General features: G+C 47.1%; 8 protein-coding genes across 8 annotated transcripts; 3 read left to right on the forward strand and 5 right to left on the reverse strand.

The window, feature by feature from the left end:
* Positions 1-231: 231 nt before the first annotated feature.
* Positions 232-967, reverse strand: F9C07_2236864 (uncharacterized protein; the record flags this gene model as incomplete). The annotated part of the gene is made up of 4 exons (XM_071510000.1): positions 232-412; positions 473-595; positions 650-752; positions 802-967. The coding sequence occupies 4 exons, from the start codon at positions 965-967 to the stop codon at positions 232-234; spliced, it is 573 nt and encodes a 190-aa protein (XP_071367330.1).
* Positions 968-1,619: 652 nt separating this feature from the next.
* On the reverse strand, positions 1,620-4,613 carry F9C07_2287277 (glyoxylate/hydroxypyruvate reductase). Its single transcript, XM_041295393.2, has 4 exons — positions 4,101-4,613; positions 3,832-4,007; positions 3,235-3,779; positions 1,620-3,177 (listed from the first exon to the last, which is right to left on the reverse strand). Exons 1-4 carry the CDS (start codon positions 4,218-4,220, stop codon positions 2,837-2,839), a joined length of 1,182 nt encoding a protein of 393 aa, XP_041151331.1. The 5' UTR covers positions 4,221-4,613; the 3' UTR covers positions 1,620-2,836.
* Positions 4,614-5,441: 828 nt separating this feature from the next.
* Positions 5,442-6,300, forward strand: F9C07_1934092 (uncharacterized protein). The gene has a single exon (XM_071508504.1). The coding sequence runs from the start codon at positions 5,751-5,753 to the stop codon at positions 6,210-6,212; it is 462 nt and encodes a 153-aa protein (XP_071367331.1). The 5' UTR covers positions 5,442-5,750; the 3' UTR covers positions 6,213-6,300.
* Positions 6,301-7,834: 1,534 nt separating this feature from the next.
* Positions 7,835-8,078, forward strand: F9C07_12636 (uncharacterized protein; the record flags this gene model as incomplete). The annotated part of the gene is made up of 2 exons (XM_071507868.1): positions 7,835-7,893; positions 7,952-8,078. 2 exons carry the CDS (start codon positions 7,835-7,837, stop codon positions 8,076-8,078), a joined length of 186 nt encoding a protein of 61 aa, XP_071367332.1.
* A 264-nt stretch (positions 8,079-8,342) lies between these two features.
* F9C07_12637 (putative carbonic anhydrase) lies at positions 8,343-9,276 on the reverse strand (the record flags this gene model as incomplete). The annotated part of the gene is made up of 2 exons (XM_041295376.2): positions 8,343-8,722; positions 8,781-9,276. 2 exons carry the CDS (start codon positions 9,274-9,276, stop codon positions 8,343-8,345), a joined length of 876 nt encoding a protein of 291 aa, XP_041151330.2.
* An 861-nt stretch (positions 9,277-10,137) lies between these two features.
* Positions 10,138-11,392, reverse strand: F9C07_2287280 (uncharacterized protein). The gene is made up of 3 exons (XM_041295375.2): positions 11,082-11,392; positions 10,750-11,031; positions 10,138-10,682 (listed from the first exon to the last, which is right to left on the reverse strand). The coding sequence occupies exons 1-3, from the start codon at positions 11,327-11,329 to the stop codon at positions 10,640-10,642; spliced, it is 573 nt and encodes a 190-aa protein (XP_041151329.1). The 5' UTR covers positions 11,330-11,392; the 3' UTR covers positions 10,138-10,639.
* Positions 11,393-11,462: 70 nt separating this feature from the next.
* Positions 11,463-11,778, forward strand: F9C07_12639 (uncharacterized protein; the record flags this gene model as incomplete). The annotated part of the gene is made up of 3 exons (XM_071507869.1): positions 11,463-11,595; positions 11,645-11,712; positions 11,761-11,778. The coding sequence occupies 3 exons, from the start codon at positions 11,463-11,465 to the stop codon at positions 11,776-11,778; spliced, it is 219 nt and encodes a 72-aa protein (XP_071367333.1).
* Positions 11,779-15,728: 3,950 nt separating this feature from the next.
* On the reverse strand, positions 15,729-18,256 carry F9C07_2287282 (uncharacterized protein). The gene is made up of 6 exons (XM_071510895.1): positions 17,401-18,256; positions 17,215-17,342; positions 17,048-17,147; positions 16,855-16,996; positions 16,591-16,799; positions 15,729-16,523 (listed from the first exon to the last, which is right to left on the reverse strand). The coding sequence occupies exons 1-6, from the start codon at positions 17,602-17,604 to the stop codon at positions 16,080-16,082; spliced, it is 1,227 nt and encodes a 408-aa protein (XP_071367334.1). The 5' UTR covers positions 17,605-18,256; the 3' UTR covers positions 15,729-16,079.
* Positions 18,257-18,268: the final 12 nt, after the last annotated feature.

Genomic DNA, 18,268 nt, shown 5'->3' on the forward strand with positions numbered 1-18,268 from the left:
ACGAAAACCTTCCCCTGTGTGCCTCCTGCTATGTACGAACTTTTAATGGTAGCTGGTGCAGCATAGGTGGATTGTCCCCAAGGCAGATAGATATATACGTAACGTGAAAACGAAAACAGGAAGGATAATAGAACGACTATGACAACAGAAGCAAAGTTGATATTCCTATAGCACCTTGAAGCCCCTGTGGTGTACCGATGCCTAGTATTTGAAGTTAGCATGGCACAGACTTCAGACTACTTGAGTAGGACTAGCAGTGGACTCGACGGTATTTTCACTCTGCAGTCGGGTGCCACTGTGTACAGAAGACCTTGGGTCCTGTTTCTCCTGATGTGGACTTGGGCTATTTTGGCTCCGGCGGGAAAGCCAAAGGGCAACTGTCTCCAGGAACAGCGCAAAAAAGGTAAAGATGCTGGCATTAACAATTAGACAGAGGGCTTATGCTCCAGGGGTGGAGTTGCTCTATACATACAAGGTTAAAAAGATGAAAGCTTCGTTGGCCCACTTCACTGAGCATACAACGCCCGGCGGGGCATTTGCATGGCAGTTGTTCTGGTTGTAATCAACAGCAGCAAAGATGAACCCTGCCAGCCATCTAAGATATTTCGTTAATACTTCATGGTCTTGAGCATACGAAAAGGGCACCTACAGATATGAGAATATCACATCAACGAAAAGCACAAAGTCTTCACTGGTGTGCTTAGGAATGGAGACACAAATGCCGTTAGGAACACTACCACGGAGACCACAGCCTAAATGCTATGTAAGTAGGGCATAGTTATTGATGTGTCGAAGCCATACGTACAACAACCTCTAGGTAAACGATTGTTAGCCCGCGAGGGCCTGTTTTGATGAAATAGGATGTGATTCCAAGGACAATGACCGAACTGATCCACTGGATTACTCGATTAGAGAGGAGAAAAAACCGTAGTTGACCCTCCGTGAGAAATGGAATGATAGAACCCATTGTACTTGATGCTTAGGATGCTAATAGTAATGTCGTAGCGTATTGTTTGAGATTACATGGTCCGTCCTATGGCTGTCAACGGTCTGATGCTTGTATGTCGCAGCTTCATTCGTGACGTAATAACTAGGATCTTTTCCCAATGTACGGCCCATGATCAAGGGACTATAATAGTAGTATGATGCACTGACATGGCTGCAAAACTCAAAATGTAAGTAATTTCCGTGCATGTTGCCAATCGGCAGTCCTTTCCAGACATTGCACCGACAAATTTGCCTCAAGCGGAGACACCTGGGACTGACAAGCCGTTTGCCCGTCTCGTCCGAGTTCAACTCTTTATTTCACGTAGTGATATAGAGCAAGGGGGATAGGGAAGAAAAAGGAAATAGGATGACCGAAGGGATAGTCATTTGTTGAGTGAGAAATACCTCGTCTTCATTTCTCCTATATAAGACAAAGTAGGATATAGGCTACAGACCTGCTGTGTGATGCTACCGGCTGAGTATTTACTTTTGCCAAGGAAGAGCATACCTACAGTTCTTATTGGATTCAACTAAAACTTTGTGTAGGTGTGTTTGAGCTCTTCGCAATAGCATTGGTCTCACCCTCGGAAAAGCCAATGGCTGATGAGGAGACTTAAATAAACAAATGGAAGCGATGTCTGAAAGCTAGATAAGATGATATTCCACCCACAGTTACCTATCACACATGGGTTCACATAGCTATGTCCACTCTATACCCAAGCAGACCTAATCAATGGATAATAAAATGTACATGATTACATATGAGCGCCTTACATGGTAGACGTGCTCTGTACATCTCCAACGAGTCCTATCGACGGGTTACTTTACCCTCAGTGAGTCCCGCAAGTAACAAGGCATTTCATGATTCATGCCTAAGAAATAGATTCCAATCGAGCGATGCCGACATAATCCGTGGCGTGCGAAATGCTTCTCAAGTTCTGGGCCATCCTGGTCCACATGCCTTCCTTGAACTCCCTTTGGGCTATTGAAACAGCACTTCCCCACAGCAAACCCCGCGATCCACAGCCGGAGTGTAAATATGCTCCGGGCTAATAGGGGCCTTGACCATGATTCGGTTACTTTAGTTTGGGCATTGCTGCTTTAGGGAGGTATGCGGTGGTTCTGTGGAGCTATGATCCTATCCAATTCATCCTGTGCAAGGATATTTAAGCTAGTTGGTTAGAAAGGAAACGCTAGCCCGCATGGCTCACGATCCATAAAATCCAAAAGCCGGCGGCCCCGGGTCAGAAGTCATAAGGACTCATGGAATGCCGCGGAGAATGGAACACCTTTGTGATTGAACGGGACCAAAGTGTCCCATAGTTGATATTGACTAGGGTCACTTCAATAGACACAACTTGTTTACATCTGAACTTCTTTTAATATCTGTCTGCACAAGGTTTGTTATGGAAGCTATGGCAGGTATTATATAGATTGTTAGCGCTCTTGAATCCTGTGGATATTGATTCCTGAGGCCTATCATTTGACATTTCCTACTAGCAGTTTGACAGCTACCCCGTACCATGGGTCCTATGTTCAATTCAATAATGGCGTGTGATTGGTCCATTACTGTCGCCTGAAAGAGTACTTCGATTTTCTGTGATTTACTTGGCTCATCTGGTAACCCGCAAGTTCGGCAGTTTTATATCTGATTAACTTGAACATGAATGATAAGATATTTGGAATCATATTTTGCTAATTCTAGTTTTGTCCTTTTTCACGGCCATACCATAAACCATTTATGCCCGGTAAGATGCAAAAATAGGAAAGAACTCCAAGAAGAAAAATAAACACCTGGATACAAAATCACAAACACGCTAAAAGGTGGACGATGTTATGTCAAGAGAATTTACTTGCGCTGACCATAGGCCTTGGTGGCGTATTGACCCTTGTGGACGATCAGGTCCTGAGGGCGGTAGTCCTCACGGCCGGAGAAAAAGCTGTCCAAAATGCTCTTCGTACCCTCGGCATAGCGGACCTGAGCATCGATGGAAGTACCAGACATGTGAGGGACCATGGCGTTACCGCCACCCCATGGGTGCTCAGCGTAGCGGAGAGGGTGGTCCTTGGGAGCTGGCTGAGGGAACCAGACATCTCCACCATATCCGCGGAGGTGGCCAGACTTGAGGGCCTCGGCGACATCTTCCTTGACAACAATGGCGCCACGAGCGGTGTTCACGAGCCAAGAGCCTGGGTGAAGTTGTTAGTAAAAAGAGGAAGGAGGTTGAAGGGATGAAGGGAACTCACCAGGCTTCATCTTAGCAATGAGCTCCTTGTTGAAGAGACCCTTGGTGCTTTCGTGGAGGGGGCAGTTAATAGTGACAATGTCACACTGGGAAACCATGTCGGCAAGGTCCTCAACACGGCGGCAGCCGATTTCCTTCTCGGTCTCAGCGCTCAGTCCCTGGTAGTCGTAGTAGAGAAGCTCCTTGCAGTCGAAGGGCTTCAAACGGCGAAGGACACGCTCGCCAATACGGCCAACACCGACGGTTCCCACCACCTTGTTCTCCAAGTCGAATTCGTTCTTGGCAACAGCAGCAACATCCCACTCGCCATTGCGGATCTGGTCATGGGCGGGGACGAAGTTGCGAACCAGGGTCAGGATAGTCATCAGAACATGCTCGGCGACAGATACGACGTTGGAGCCGGTAACCTCAGCCACAGTGATACCACCGTTGGTCTTGTTGGCGGCATTCAGATCGACGTGGTCGGAGCCAATACCGGCGGTAACGGCAAGCTTCAAGTTCTTGGCCTTGGCAAGGCGCTCGGCAGTGAGATAACCGGGGTGGAAGCTGTGGTGGGTCAATTGGCTCAGTCTCGGTCGGAACGGGGCAAGTGACGTACGGAGTGGTAATGATAACTTCGGCATCGACAAGCTCCTTCTCAAACGTGGAGTTGGGGCCTTCCTTGTCGGAGGTGGTCACCAGGGTGTGGCCCTGGTCTTCGAGCCACTTGCGGATGCCGAGCTCATTCTCAACGGTACCGAGAAGACGAGGTTGTTGCTTGGCGTGTTCCTTGCCCTAGAAGGAAAGGCAATGTTAGCGTGCTAGGAAGGGAATTGACAGCAGCGCCATACTGCCACCATGATGATGGCTGGTGAATGTAAGACGAACCTCGTAGAGGACCATAAGAACCTTGCTCTGGGCGCTCGATGAGCTGGAGAAAGTCCGGGAAGCCCGGCTGAGAGGGCTAGCCTTCAAGGCCGCACGAGTGATGGAGCGAGCAAAAGTCATTTTGAAGAGATGCTTTTGGATTGGGGGTATTATTAGAGAAGTAATTGAATGACTGGATTATGGAGAAAAAGTCCTGGGATCTGTGAGGACTTCTGTAATATTTAAAGGAAGAGCCACGAGGGGAAGGGAGGGAGGGGTTTTGGGATAGACGGACATATCTCGGATATCATGAGATCAGACCGCACTCTACACGGAGGTCTAGACAGCACCATCTTTGGAGGAGTAACAAACTTCTTGCGGAGGCGGTTCATTCCAGCTTCCCCTCATGAGGGGAAACGGCTTGAATCCTCTTCCAACGTGTCTCCGCACCTGCATCTGTCTCCACTTAGTGCATGAAATGCGGTGTTTCGCCTGAGCATCATATGGATTTACCCCCTTATACAAGTAATTAATCCCGTAGTCAAACAGCTTATGTTCGATCACTCTAAGACCCCTAGAATTGACTTGAACCCATTCCAACAGAAGTCTCGTTGCATTGGTTACGGCACATTGACGTTACGGATCCAGGAAACCGCCAAGAGGATCCACGTTCGCTCAATTCCTGCCCCGATTTGGGAAATACTATCCAACCAATGGCCGCCTAAGACCTCTCATTGGCCTCTAGGTGATGTTTCATAGACGTTCTTCCAGGATCTTGACCAACAGTACCAATACTGAGTCCTACTGGCTCATGGTGGCCCATCTTCTAGCAATTAACACCCGGCGTACGCCGCCATAAACCTACACGTATTCAGGAAGATTACGACAGCGAAGCCAAAGAACGGCTGATTGTTATAAATACTATAAATATTACAATAAATATAGCGCGGCAGAGAATCATCCACACGCACACCTCGAGTTCTGATGTACAACTTCCAGTCTCAAACTCAACATACCTTCCGGTCTGTACCTCAAGAATGCCCTGCGACTAGTATACTGTGGCTAGCTATGCATCCGTTTGAGGACTGTCGCTGACCAGTATAGTGAGGGTATAGGCCTTACACTGATTCGACGCAAATCTTAGTCGCCGAGCGTTATCCGAGGTATCGCCAGAGGAAGTCACTCGGTTTTTGGAGTCCAACGCAAGCATTTATTTCACTCCGCACTAATCCAGACATCGATTACCCCGTACCTTCGACTTATTCTTCAGAAGATTATGAATCAATCCCATAGGGTAACATTGACCAGCCCGATCCACGACCCACCATGACCTGATCGCCCGGCGCCAAACGTAAGATGAGAGTGGGACCTTTTCTTTCCCCCCAGCGGCATCTTTTACCTTCTGCTCCCGGGAATTTTTTCCCAGATTCTTGTCGACGCGGGGAAATCCCCAATTTTACTCCAACGCGACACGACGAAACGACACCTTCTACAGAATGCGGGACAATAGAATCTTTCTCCACGCGGTCGACAACAAAGGCGAGCATTTCCCACAAGGTGTCATCTTCGGTAATATGGTCATGATGACGGTCGCAAGCCTCGCCTCCGCGCTCGGCTGCTGCCAATTGTCGAGGGTTTCAGTGCCTTGTTGAATTGACTACGACCAGGTGAATGGTATCTGTCGCAATTGTCTCCGTGGTATTATTCGCGGCATTGTGCATAGTCGCGCATTCGCTGAAGACTTCGTGTGCGATCATTGATCATCGCAATTTCTACGTGAAACCGGAAGTGTTGCTGAGATGCCCAGAGTCCGGACGATTTGGACCTCCACCAGAGCCATTACGACGAAACCACGGCCTCATTTATTGCCATGAGCGAAGAATAGCAACTCCCGATTCAACTTATCACTGGGAAGAAGTTGCTGGGCCAAAGTATCCTCAAACCCGATCGCAAACGGGAGGTATGCATCGTGTGAGTCTGCTTTGTCTAACCAGCCCTGCCAATGCGATCGCAAAAGTCATAATCTCTCCGACGCAAGTCCTACTAATTTCCAAAGAGAACGCTCGAGATAGCGTTGTTATAGATGCATGGTTAGCTAGGGCCGAATGCCGAAGACACGTTGTAATGCGATAGACATCAGCTGACGCGGCCAGCTTCTGCTCTTGTACTGCCTCCATCGTCGCGCAGTCGTCCACCCTGCCAAAATTCCACTACCCTGACTTGCTTTTTCCCGAAATCCACAGCATTGAGCTGCACCGAGGATCTTTACATCAAATCCTAGCATAAAGGTCTTTTATAATCCAGCTTCTATGGCCCGATTACGTTCGTTTGCATTTGCGCCATTGAATGAGATACGAGTTAAACCGGCGCATACCACTCTCTCAACACGTCGATGGGCATTGTCGGATTCTTTGGGCTGTCTACCATTCCACGGGCTGACCGCTGCGAGAAAATCTGCCCTCAGGGCTGTCGAGCCTGGGCAAAACTCCCAATACTACCACTTGACGATGTATGCGAAGAACTAGGCCGTGCTGACCATCGATGACGCGTAGTTACTAACTGCAAGGACACAATGTCATACCGAATATGACCTTGGCGAGTGGGAACTTGTAAAGTTGGAGATAACCTTACCGGTCGCGTCAACCTATGTTCCACGACTAAAATAACGTATAAAACAATTGTAGCAGTCTATATACTTTTTTGCGGCTACTACTAGTGGACTCTCACTTTGCAATCTTCTCCCCGAGACCAGGGACTTGGAAAAAGATATGTCCCTATGTTATGCCTAGAACAAATAGAAACCAATCAGCAACCAAGTGTGTACGAGCGCCTGAAGTTCGAGCACACAAATAGCTATATCTCACCATATAAATGAGCACTTAGTCGAAAAACATCTCAGCACATAGGGTATACTGTAGTAAACCCGGGATACTCTCGATCATTGAGCAATTCTACCTTCAATTTGCACATGCCGGATATATATATTTAGTTACCTTGGTAGTTACGTCTAGGACAGAGGGCATAAATCAAGTTGGAGGCAGATGTCTGGACATTCGATCAGCATGTACACGTCTTCTATATCAAAATAAGAAATACTGACACAGTTTGAGCGTCATTATTTGAAAAAAAAAAAAAAAAAAAAAAAGACTGGCAAGTCTCTCAGTCTTGATCTTGGCAGCCCTGAGCGATAGATGACTAAATTGGCTTAGTGTGTAGTTGCAAAAGAAACTAGCTCCTTAGGGTTAGACGAATCAAGCCTCTACCTGTTATCTACTTTAACTATAAAGATTAGGCTTTTCTAGCTATACGGATCCCTTTCTAGATATCCATTGAGGGCTTCAGGATTATCCCTACATCTTCGTCACTGTGGCCGGAGCTCGGGAAGTGGAAAATATATTTCCCGAGAATTCAAGGCCAAAATCAGACCCAGCCAGAGATTCAAATCTTCATCTACCCCATTGGGGTGCTAGCTCCTACAGTGTCAGGATTTAGTGTCAGGCGGAGCAGCTCTGAGCCTCTGGAGTCAGGATACCTCAGAAAGGATCATGTGATTTCTTTGACCGTGAGATAGGTTATACATGTCACCTTTTTGAAAAGAATTAACTATACTCCGTATTCCTGATACAGTTAAATCTCTGAGACAATCGGAACTCTCCGGAGCTCTTTACTCCGGGGTTATATAATATCAGCTCCGAGCCTCCGACTGCCTCAGACCTACCCTAACTCAAAGCCACTAAATCCTGATCCCCCAGCAAATGGGACCACTACCCCACTGTTGCCCTCCTGATCCAGCCACAATTAGATGTGGTGCTGCGTAGCCTTCCTCAAACAGTTGCTCACTTTTATTGGATATGCCTTTCCTCCGTTTGTAGTGCTGTTGGGATTGTGCTCGAGCGGGTTTTTAATAACGGTTCCTTACCCATGGTGACTTCTGCTAGGTTGCCATTGGCAGTGATTCATGGAAACAGATTGTCCAAGCCCGGGACAAACGCTCATTAAGTAGGCTTCATTATGACCCCGAGGGTGTCCCGTCTCAATGCAGAAGGATTAACCTGCAATATGAATTCCCTAGGGACCCGGGACTCGTATTATTACGCTCTACTAGGTTCGAGATTTGGGATCATCACATTATGACGGAGTATATAATTATGATTCAATAGCATATGATCATTGGATGTGTCACTATAAGCCCACGTCTAACTGAACACAAACACCATCACTCACTCTATATATACGTCCTATCCCCACTCTTTTCGTCGTCCATTACCGAATTGAGTTCAATTTCTGGGCGGCAACCTCCAGGAGATTGTCTTGCCCCAGAGCATTCTGAGTATAGCGCGCGTTGTACTTGATGATCTTCTTGACCTTGTTGTAACCCTGCACGGTGAGAGGGAGAGGCTCGGTGCTGAGGTTCCACATAACCTCCTCAGTGCAAGGAGGGGTGGTAAGGGAACCGGTGTACTGGTAGACTCCGTGACGGTTGAAGTGATCCAGAAGGCCCCCGAAGTCCAATTGGCCAGTCGTAGTGGAAGTGCCGGCATCGGGGATATTATCGATGGGAGCGAAAACAGAGTCGAAGAGGGGAACCGAGTCGCCGACCTCAGAGAGCTGAAAGAAGAAGCCGACGACGGCAGTTTCCTTGGCTAGGGGGGAATGGTCAGTGGTTATTCATTTGAGAATACAGGAAGAAATGGGGCTTACCGGCGGTCTGGAAGACAAAGTGGACTTCCATCGGGAAGTGTTCCTCGTTGACGTGGTGCTCACTGGGGGTATGGAAGTGGAACTGAGCCAGAGTGTAGGTCTTGCTGTTGGCTGTCAGTGAGCCATTGGTCAAGGTAACCTGGAGACCGAAGCCCAGGTTCTCCAACTTGGAGCCGTCGGCCAGGGGTAGGTCGAGCTTGAGGGAGCCCGATGCAGCATAGTCGATGGCAGCGCTGTCAATGACAATGGGCGACTGGTGTTTACCCTTGGCGCAGGCCTCGTTAGCCTCGTCAAGGCCATACCAGTTCAAGGGGCCTCCAAGCCCAGTGTAGTTGAACTTGTTGGCATCATCCAGACCACCTGCCGCACGGCGCATGACAGGACTGTGGATGCAAAAGGCCGATGCACCGGCCAAGAGGGGGAGCAAAGTAGTGGCGAACTTCATGACGGATGAACAGCGAAAAAAGATAATGGGTTGGAAGCAAGGTAACCACATAGTGAGTGGCACGATGCTACTTATACTTCCCCTCCCAAGAGAACTGCTGGAGCAATATTACATCTGTGTTAATGATCCCTCTCCTGCATCCCAGCGGCTGTTTCCACGTGTATTCGAGATCGACGGCCCACAAGTTCTATCCTGCTTCCATTACCATGGCTTCGGTTGACTATTCCGTATATCCCCACACCAGATTCCCCAGGCCAGCGCTGTGTGCCGCCAGAAACCCGACACCAGGGGCTATTCTGTATCAATTGGTCACTGGGTGGCTGCTGAGATTTGTTCATCATGAGCTGACATCGGTCGGTGAAACATTGCAAATCGCTATTGAAGGTGAAGACTGGGCAAGTACTGACATGGTTTGGATACTTAGATATAGATTAATAATAGCCTTGGCGTTCGAAAAGACTGATGCGATGGTGAGCCATATATGACGGACTAATTCTAACTTAATGTCAACAGACGATGCTTTACAGGAAGCTTGGCGTTTTACATAGCCACGACCGCCACGTACTTATAATCTTAAGTTTTTATGGTATAGTCGTGGCCTAGTAGAGTCTTATAAATTACTATTCTATAGTAAAATCCTATTATTAATCAGTAGTAGTAGTAGTAGTAGTAGTAGTAGTAGTAGTAGTAGTAGTAGTAGTAGTAGTAGTAGTAGTGGTGGTGGTGGTGGTGGTAGGGTAGGCCCTAATCTTCGTAGTTATGGTGCCTAAAGTTAGTATAGTAGTATCTAAATCTAGGTGACATGGTACCCGAAGATAGAATAGATTCTTTAAATTTAAAGCTTTAAAATACTGCAGGATTGAGTTATCTAACGTGGTGATTATTTTTGGAAGCAAACTAGTTAAAGATGCGGATTTCCTATCAACAATATGCTGTTGGTAAAGTTGGTAAAGATTCTTGGTTGACCGTTAGCTAGATTTAGTCCACCGTAACCATATGTCCCGTCATTTGCTACTTGGCGTGTGCCAAACTGGCTGAAAGGATCTGCCGTGGTGATCCTTCAACGCTGGATTGCTATCCTGATTCTGTCTAGTAAGTTCTGCTCTAGCGGATCGCTCGTCTCGCGCACCGAGTAAAACGTTATCATTAGTGAGTACGGATAAAGTGCTTCCGGAAGTGCGAAACAGTCAGGATAGGATCCGAGAAATTTATTCGGCCCTCAACGGTTATAGTAACACTTTTTTATTATAAATTGAGAGACTCATGCAGCTTTACAACCACGATTGGCGTCTTTCTTTAGTACAAGGCCATCGCGTTGTCTTCCATCTGGGTTCCTCGCTGCCCAAACCTTGTGTCCCGTCCGTGGGCCTGCGCCGATCTTGGTACATCCACATATATTTGCAGGATGCGACATTTAGATTGATTCAGGCGGCTTGGTGATGTTTGTCAACTTGTCCCTGTCTGCGGTCAGCGTCTTCAATCTCGAAATAGAACGTGAGACAAAAACAAAATTGACTTTATTACCCGTTCAGCTTCTTGATGAGCATACCGAGCCCTTCATGGGAATAGTCCTTGGAATTCCACATATCTTTGTGATACACAACTTTCTCATTAGGTTCCTTGCCTTCAAGCCTGAGGCTGATAAGACTGTCTGCAATTTTAGAAGCATGAACCCCAGAAAAAGTATACTTCTGTCGCTGCTTCCACACAAGCTCATGCTCTGTCGACGCCGTGACTTCTGTAGCCAGTGTCTCAGACTTGGCAAACAGTTTCGGGATACCATACCATTGGCCGGCTATTTTGTACCTATGTTCCATCAGTGTATGCTGCCTATGAGTCCAGGTTTCAACCCATACCGCGTGTCGCAATAACTGAAAGGATCGTCGTAGATTGCCTGTTCGGCATAGACCTTCATGTCGTCTTCCGAGGCACTGCCGCCGTAAAGAGCAATAATGCTTTTCTGGATTGCAGCCCGAGTGGGCGAAATGGAGATGGATCTTTCAGGGTGAGGTACATAGTCTACCTCGCCATTCACGTTCTTTGGTGGCTCAGGATGTGGCTCGACGCCCCTTTGGTCAGGGTGTGGGGATGTTGAAGATGGCATCTTGGACTTGGAAGGTGAGAATGTAAAATTTCAGTGGCAATGACACTGAACAGTGGATCTATAGTGTTGTAGTCTTAAGGAGGAGGGAAGAAATTAGGTCAAACCCTGTCGATATACATGACTTTCGAAACCCATGACGTCATCCGAATGTCAGTCACTTGACTCGGCTCAGGGCTACCAGACTCAGTATCGTCTTCGGGAGTACTTTGGTTCTTACTGTACTGTCCCTATCAAGGTTCTACTAGTGGCACGAATACTTGCTATCAGTGTTCTGAAAAGCATAGAGAAATACTCCATATCTCCGTCTACACGCAGCTGATACTACGTGCCCTACAATCGCCAGACGGAAATCGATTTTGATCTTTAACACACGTCTTCACAATGTAACTACGGATCTTTTACCTCACATAAGAGACTTTTATATATTACAGGGCGTATCTGAAACTTAGGTCAGGACTGGCGGGAATCTCGGTGGACGGCATTCGCCGATGTGAACTGGCAGCGCCCATAAAAGTCAACAGTGGATAGTGAGTGAATGGTTTGCCGGTGGGTATCTAATCTTCCCCAAATTTGCTTCACTATGAACTCGGTGGGAGCAGAGTTCGTAGCTTCACTGATGCTAGGAAGCATTCCTACTGGGCGGAGCATGAGTCTTTCGACCACGCAACTACATACTCGTTTGGCCGGTTTAAGCTCTACCAGATAGCCTTCTAACTCGCTGCGTCACGCGAGTGTTGCCTTGATCTGAATCTATTTACATCGTTACCGCCGGTGTTGTTCCCTACCTACACCGTCTTCTCGCTTCATCCTTCTTACTCAACAAAAAGCTGACCTCGTACAACCCAGCAATATGAGCGAGTCTGATCACAAAGGACTTAATATGCCACTTGTTCAGAGTTAGGGTATCATGGCCGAGACGAAAGAGACTTCGATAGTCAAATACAACCATAAGAAGGTTCAAGGTCACGGCAAGCCAATCCTACAGTGATATCCTTGGCCATGCTAACGTACAACTTGGCACTTGTTATACAGATTATACCCAACGAAACAACGGCTCAGGACGTTACTAACCAGTTATCGAAGTGATCCTCATGGGGAGAATTTGACATTGGTCAGCTGTACAAGGACGGTAAGCTGCTGGAGAACCAGAATGTTCTGACAGCACACTCTTGTGGAGAAAATATGTTGACCATGAAGATCTCAGCCGACGCAGCTGCAAAATACTGGTATATTCTGAAAACCGCAAATATTCGCCACTATAAAATTCGTGGGCAAAAGCAAACCACGTCACAGGCAAGTATTATCAAGTCCATCACCCTCGTCGATGTACCTGAACCAAAGCCTGGATATCATTTTTCAACCCTCTCTCGGGCCATACTTCCCCTATTGCGATAGAGCAAGTCTAATATTTCACTCACAGATAACCGCGGAGGGTGTATCGCACCTTTTTCTCCGAAAAATTCTCTCAGTCCCCTATCCTAATGAACAACTTAGCATTCAAGAGGATGTAGAGCAATTGCTCGCGCCAGATGGCTGTTGGTATGCTGGAAACGAGAGCCTGTTCTTGCCTGTGAGATTCCTGAACGGTCACTGACAACCTTCGTTACTAAAGAGCATATATACCGCACTTTTAAAAAGCGGCGTTGAGATTGCACCATTTATGGTGACAGCTATGCTGATGTACGCGACGCGCCATATCGAGTCAACCGGACAGACACATCCAATGTCGACAGACAAAGTTACACTTCCATTGAAAATACCAGATGTCCCATTCGTGTGGGATAGCGAGGTAGAACTTTCACTCTTCGAGGAAGTGCCAAGGCTAGACGGTATTTGTAATCTATATCTCACTGGACGCCCCGTACTCCACGGTCAACCGGGCCCAATCAAGGATGAAACACCTAACCTGGTGCATTTCTGTGTCCAGCACAAGCAGCTGCGCCTAGATTCGGAGGCTCAACTAATGTTCTATCTGTATATGGCATGGTACTACCGCAAGGATGACAAGAGACCATATACCATGGGGTTCCTATGCATGGGTTGAGCAGCGATGGTACGAATTACATCTTTGTAAAGGTTGCTCCAAAGGATTCTGACAACATAGCATTCTGCACAAGCAGATTACTCCTCGGAAGAACGAAAGCGGACCGGGACAAGATCTCTTCGCACATTATCCACCTCATTTACGGCAAGCCTCATCAAGGACATCACAACCGCCATACAGTCAGCTAAGTTGGCCAGCCAAGAACCAGAATAAGGCTCATCCTTTATCTCTACCTTAGGAAAATGACGGTCAAGCAGCGTCACATAGCCACCTTTTCTATGAGCCAAGGCTTTATTTTAATTGAAGGTTCTGGACTCGCCAGGATACAATGAAGGGTTTGAATATGGATCATTAAGTAGAATCTTGACCGTGGTTTACTATGATGAGAATGGCTTAGGTGCTTATTTATCCAGTCCTTCGATAGCCGCAGGACTTTTACAGGATATTTTCCTTCTAGCTGTTCTTCATCGTCGACAATAACATTATTGTTCCGTTCCATACTATCTCGGCTGGTTCATGATCGTCCTCGTATCTCAGGGTCTAGTAGAAACATTGGTTAAGCTTGTTAAGTGCTCGGTTTCAATCTTCGTTGGAGCCATATACGGTTCGGTACGTACAAAGGTCCCTAGGGCCAGACTCGTGGCCAGTGAAACAATTTCTTGAGAAACTGACATGCCATTTTTTTTGGCCCACGGCGGCTCACATTTGTATGTACCATAACAGTCCACTTCGCCTCTATCTGAAGAACGCCTGGGTGCACTTCATGATTCACAGCTTTATATAATAAGCAGGATTATGCTTGTTAATGCCATCCTAAAATTCTATTTCTGAAAGATGTTCACTTAGACCACTATCACTAAGTACAAACATTATATCTCTTCCCTATCTTTGAACTGTGCTGGTTTTTGTGTTTCCCTTGCTTTAAACGTGCCCTCATTCTATGTCTGATGCATGCCTTTTTACTTAGACTTGCTCGCAATGTCATACTGCTTTTCCAAGACTTCCTATGTCTAGAGTGCCCCTTGATGGCCATTAAGAGCAACATGGATCCGCTTTTGATTTGCTCGGGGCCAGATTGTCACCTTTCGCCGAACAAATAGCCTTGCCTTACCAGAGAGAATATGGCTTCTTTTATGTACCGGTACGATGTGTTTAAGTGGCGTATCACAAGTCGAAAGCTTGTTCATCGATTGGTTATTCATGGCCTGCTCTAAGTTTTGTTTTCCCTCGATAGCTGTAGGCGGCATCATCTGTCCACCTTATGCCATATCCTGTAGAATTTTTAACAATGATAAAATTAATCAACTTCCCAATAGTCCAACAATAGAGCAAGATCAGCATCTGCGAATTGTTTCGTAACCATTAGTTTGGACTTCGCGTGCTCGCCGCTTTGTAACTACTCGGGAAGCTTACTATCGGACCGCTGGCCTCCAGAATGCACAATTATTTATAAAATAAATTATTATGAGCTATTAAAATGTTATGCCGACTATGAGCTAAATACTAACCTAGGTTAAGAAACATTACATAGTAATGAGCCCTACATCGGCCGAGGCTATATATAGAGTTCCGACCAAAGTGGGTCGAGACCAATTTTTGGGACGAGCGATGCAACTCTACAACGACTAGAGCTTAGGTCAAAGCATATCTGACCATATTCAAGCCAACGGTTATCTTGTACTGCTTAGGTACCCCCACGCCCGAACGTTAATCCAGTGATAAGTATTTTACCTTTGGTCCCTTAATTCCGGCAACCGTGCCTCAGGATAACGTAGAACTAGAACTTATTGCATATTAAGAGGAGTCTGGCTATAGATATTAGACATGGAGCAATGGTGCATGTCACCAGCCACTAGTTTCCGGTGTCGCTACAGCATTTGGTCAATCTAAGCTATCCTATCCTACAGCTATATCAACGACTGTGACCAAGGAATAGGTTCTGACATAGGGTAACGAAGATATTACGGAATGACGAATGCTAGTCTGTTAACAGGGATCATTTATATCTAAGACATTGGCAATGATACAAGCGTTGGTGACTGTCGATCCCTTGACACATGGCCCACCCAATACTTTGGGTCAGTTGTGACTAGATCAATCGTTGGGTTTTTGTTAGCAGATTCTCACTCTAGCCCTTCACTTCATATAGACTTCATTTGTAACGAAGGCGCTACTATTTCCTTTTCTGGTAGTTAGTCCTTGAAATGCTGTCACCTAGTCGGAGACTATCTAATTCCGTCATTACAGGCGAACTAGCCGGTAAACTGGGATCATCTTTTCTAGGAAATAGCATCTCGGGCTAAATATTTCCCTCACTCAATTGTTTCTTGGTGGACCTACAAAGAAGCTTTTTTTTCGACATGCACGTGAAAGGGTAATGCCATAGGATCTACACTATGAGATAGATATCTTCAACGGGGATTAGGTACACTCAGAGGCCGGGATAAACATTTTAATGGGACGGAAGAAAAAATGAAATCAATGAACCACACGTGTAAAAATTATAATTATATAGCATGTGAGATTGGGCAGTTAGGCAGCCAGCTGCCTGGCCCATTTAGTCCAGGGCCTGAGGGTTCCTCGTTTTCCTTGTAGATCTTGCCTCTGCTGATTTATCGAATTTCCAAGCTAGAAGCAAAGAAATCAATGACCCAAGGTAAACCATGGTACCATAGGTCCCGCTTAATTGAACCTACCACACCAGGGCTACCAGGTCTCATGCAACCGGTCCGGATCCAGCTCGCTATTCCGACGGCTTCTGTCCTCGTGGGTCACCTCAATCCGATTCGAGACCAGGATACTACTTGCGACAGTCCCGGTTGGAGACGCAGGGTATGTCTTCAGGTTCTGCATCTTGACGTCGCCCACCATTCGTTCCTCACTCTCGGTCAATGTGAGGGTCCCCGCTGTAGGGTACCCACTAGAGGGCTTCCGACGATTCCGACTCCGGGAGTCACCACCCCCACCACCAATAGTCTGGAAATCACTGGGATATTTGTTTGTCGGGTTTGAGTTGAATGCACTGCCGTAAACGCGCCCGAGCCAGGATTTGAACAAGTGGAATATCATGGGTAGATTGGTTGTTATCACTGCGACGAATGTCTCTCGTGTACCCCATGCGCCGCTTAGTTCTGCGCCGTGGAGGGGGTCCTATAAATCAATGTGTGAGTAGAGGCATGGGGACCTGTGTGCGAACGAGCATGTGAGGATCACATACTACGAGAACGAAGACACTCTTCAGGGTGGCGCAGACTAGAACGAACACGCCGGCACTGAGTACAATTGTAGAAGCAATCTTCTTCACCAGTTTCAACTTAGTGCTCCATAGTACTGGGATTGGGATCGTAATTAAGTAAAGATCGGTGCTGATGTTTGCTGCGAAGGACACCCAGACTATTGGCTTGGAGATAGCCGCTTGGCAGATATCTAAAGAGAGAGTGTTAGTGTAATCCCGAAGATCTAGAGAAGACGAAGCACTTCCTGCCAGGGTCCGGGTTGATCTGCCAATATTTGTGAAGTGGTCGGCATGCCGCGAAGATTGTTACAATGCTCGCTATAAAAGTGCCGATGACGAGGGCGAAGCCAACATACACTGGGACTCGATAACGCCGGCCAAGACCATCCTATTGATTGTCAGGTGCCATTCTGAAGAGGTTGCTCGTCGGAAGCTATACCGTCAGTCGAACGTAAAATGCCAGCATGGAGAGCTTGAGCGACCAGATCAACGCCGAGTATGTAGTCCACCCTGCGACCTGTATCTTGGATCCGATAACCCTATATGATGGAAAAGCCTTAGTCGGGACGGACATAATTTTTCACTATTGATGACAATCAGACGCACCTATATCGGTATTCGGGATCATCGAGAGACAGTCCTGCGCGCTGGGCATCTGTCATACCATTATTGGCTAGGCCATGGGCAACATTGCCCACGCTGTATGCAAGAGCTGTCTGCGCGGTGTAAAACAACTTCAAGGGTCCACGTTAGTAGGGTAGTAGGTGGTCGTGATCTATCGGGGACACGAACAATCCCAACCCAGACAAGGTAATCATCGGCTCGCAGATTCCTCAAGCCCACGGCGTTTCCTCGGGCGTATGTCCTGAGTATAGTCGCGGCAACTCCAATTGAATAGAGTGTCCAAGATTCAATTGCAGACTTGTGAAATGCTGCCTGTGCGGCCTCTTCTTCAGCGGCCCTTGTGACTACGTCAAACGCGGTACGGGAGGACATCCTTGGACAAAAGGTTTAGAAGGGCATTTTCGGAAGAAGCGACAGCTAGAGCGTTAGATAGAGAGCAATCGGTCACTTTTATTGTTTTTGTATGCTACACAAGGTTTCGCCTTTTCCCCACCATAGGGTTGGGATATCGCTGGGTATGGATGGTAGAGCCCTAGGAGGGCAGAACCACATCTATGGAGCCTTATAAGACAAAAACCAATTTTGCGATTGCTGCATGAGTAACCACAACGTTAGGTGAGCTGGTTAGATAATCAAGGGTCCGTTTCAGAGAGATTTAGGCGTAAACCATGTTATCTGCACCTCATCTGTTTAGGTTACCGGGCTTCCGAGGGGCCCGATTAGTGAACATGTAGTCCTATTGTTGTGGCCAAATGCCCGACCAAGACCCGCATCGGAGGAATCAGCGGATCTGGATAAGGGGATTCAACGTGCTAATTAAGGGTACCACGGTCAACAGTTGGTCAGAAGTCTGGCCTAGGCAGGGGTTGTAGAACGTGCTACAACGCTTTTGTGGATCTTCGCAAGGCTAGAAAAAATGAGGTAGCATTCGCCAAGATTCGTCTCAGGTCTCCCACATGCTAGGGCACAAATACTGCATTAGCTTGAGACAGTGGGTAATGAACGTAGATTAGGAAACTAATAAAATGGACTCCAT

Source organism: Aspergillus flavus, chromosome 8 (genome assembly GCF_009017415.1).
Source record: "Aspergillus flavus chromosome 8, complete sequence".
Lineage (NCBI taxonomy): Eukaryota > Fungi > Ascomycota > Eurotiomycetes > Eurotiales > Aspergillaceae > Aspergillus > Aspergillus flavus.

Coding starts and splice junctions, on each gene's coding strand:
- F9C07_2287280 (XM_041295375.2), bottom strand. CDS start 11,329: ATGCCATCTTCAACATCCCCACACCCTGACCAAAGGGGCGTCGAGCCA. Junction 11,032..11,081: donor TTCAGTTATTGCGACACGCG/GTATGGGTTGAA, acceptor GATGGAACATAG/GTACAAAATAGCCGGCCAAT. Junction 10,683..10,749: donor CTCATCAAGAAGCTGAACGG/GTAATAAAGTCA, acceptor GACCGCAGACAG/GGACAAGTTGACAAACATCA.
- F9C07_2287277 (XM_041295393.2), bottom strand. CDS start 4,220: ATGACTTTTGCTCGCTCCATCACTCGTGCGGCCTTGAAGGCTAGCCCT. Junction 3,780..3,831: donor GAAGTTATCATTACCACTCC/GTACGTCACTTG, acceptor GACCCACCACAG/CTTCCACCCCGGTTATCTCA. Junction 3,178..3,234: donor CATTGCTAAGATGAAGCCTG/GTGAGTTCCCTT, acceptor AACTTCACCCAG/GCTCTTGGCTCGTGAACACC.
- F9C07_1934092 (XM_071508504.1), top strand. CDS start 5,751: ATGGTATCTGTCGCAATTGTCTCCGTGGTATTATTCGCGGCATTGTGC.
- F9C07_2287282 (XM_071510895.1), bottom strand. CDS start 17,604: ATGTCCTCCCGTACCGCGTTTGACGTAGTCACAAGGGCCGCTGAAGAA. Junction 17,148..17,214: donor GATCCCGAATACCGATATAG/GTGCGTCTGATT, acceptor TCCATCATATAG/GGTTATCGGATCCAAGATAC. Junction 16,524..16,590: donor AGAGTGTCTTCGTTCTCGTA/GTATGTGATCCT, acceptor ATTGATTTATAG/GACCCCCTCCACGGCGCAGA.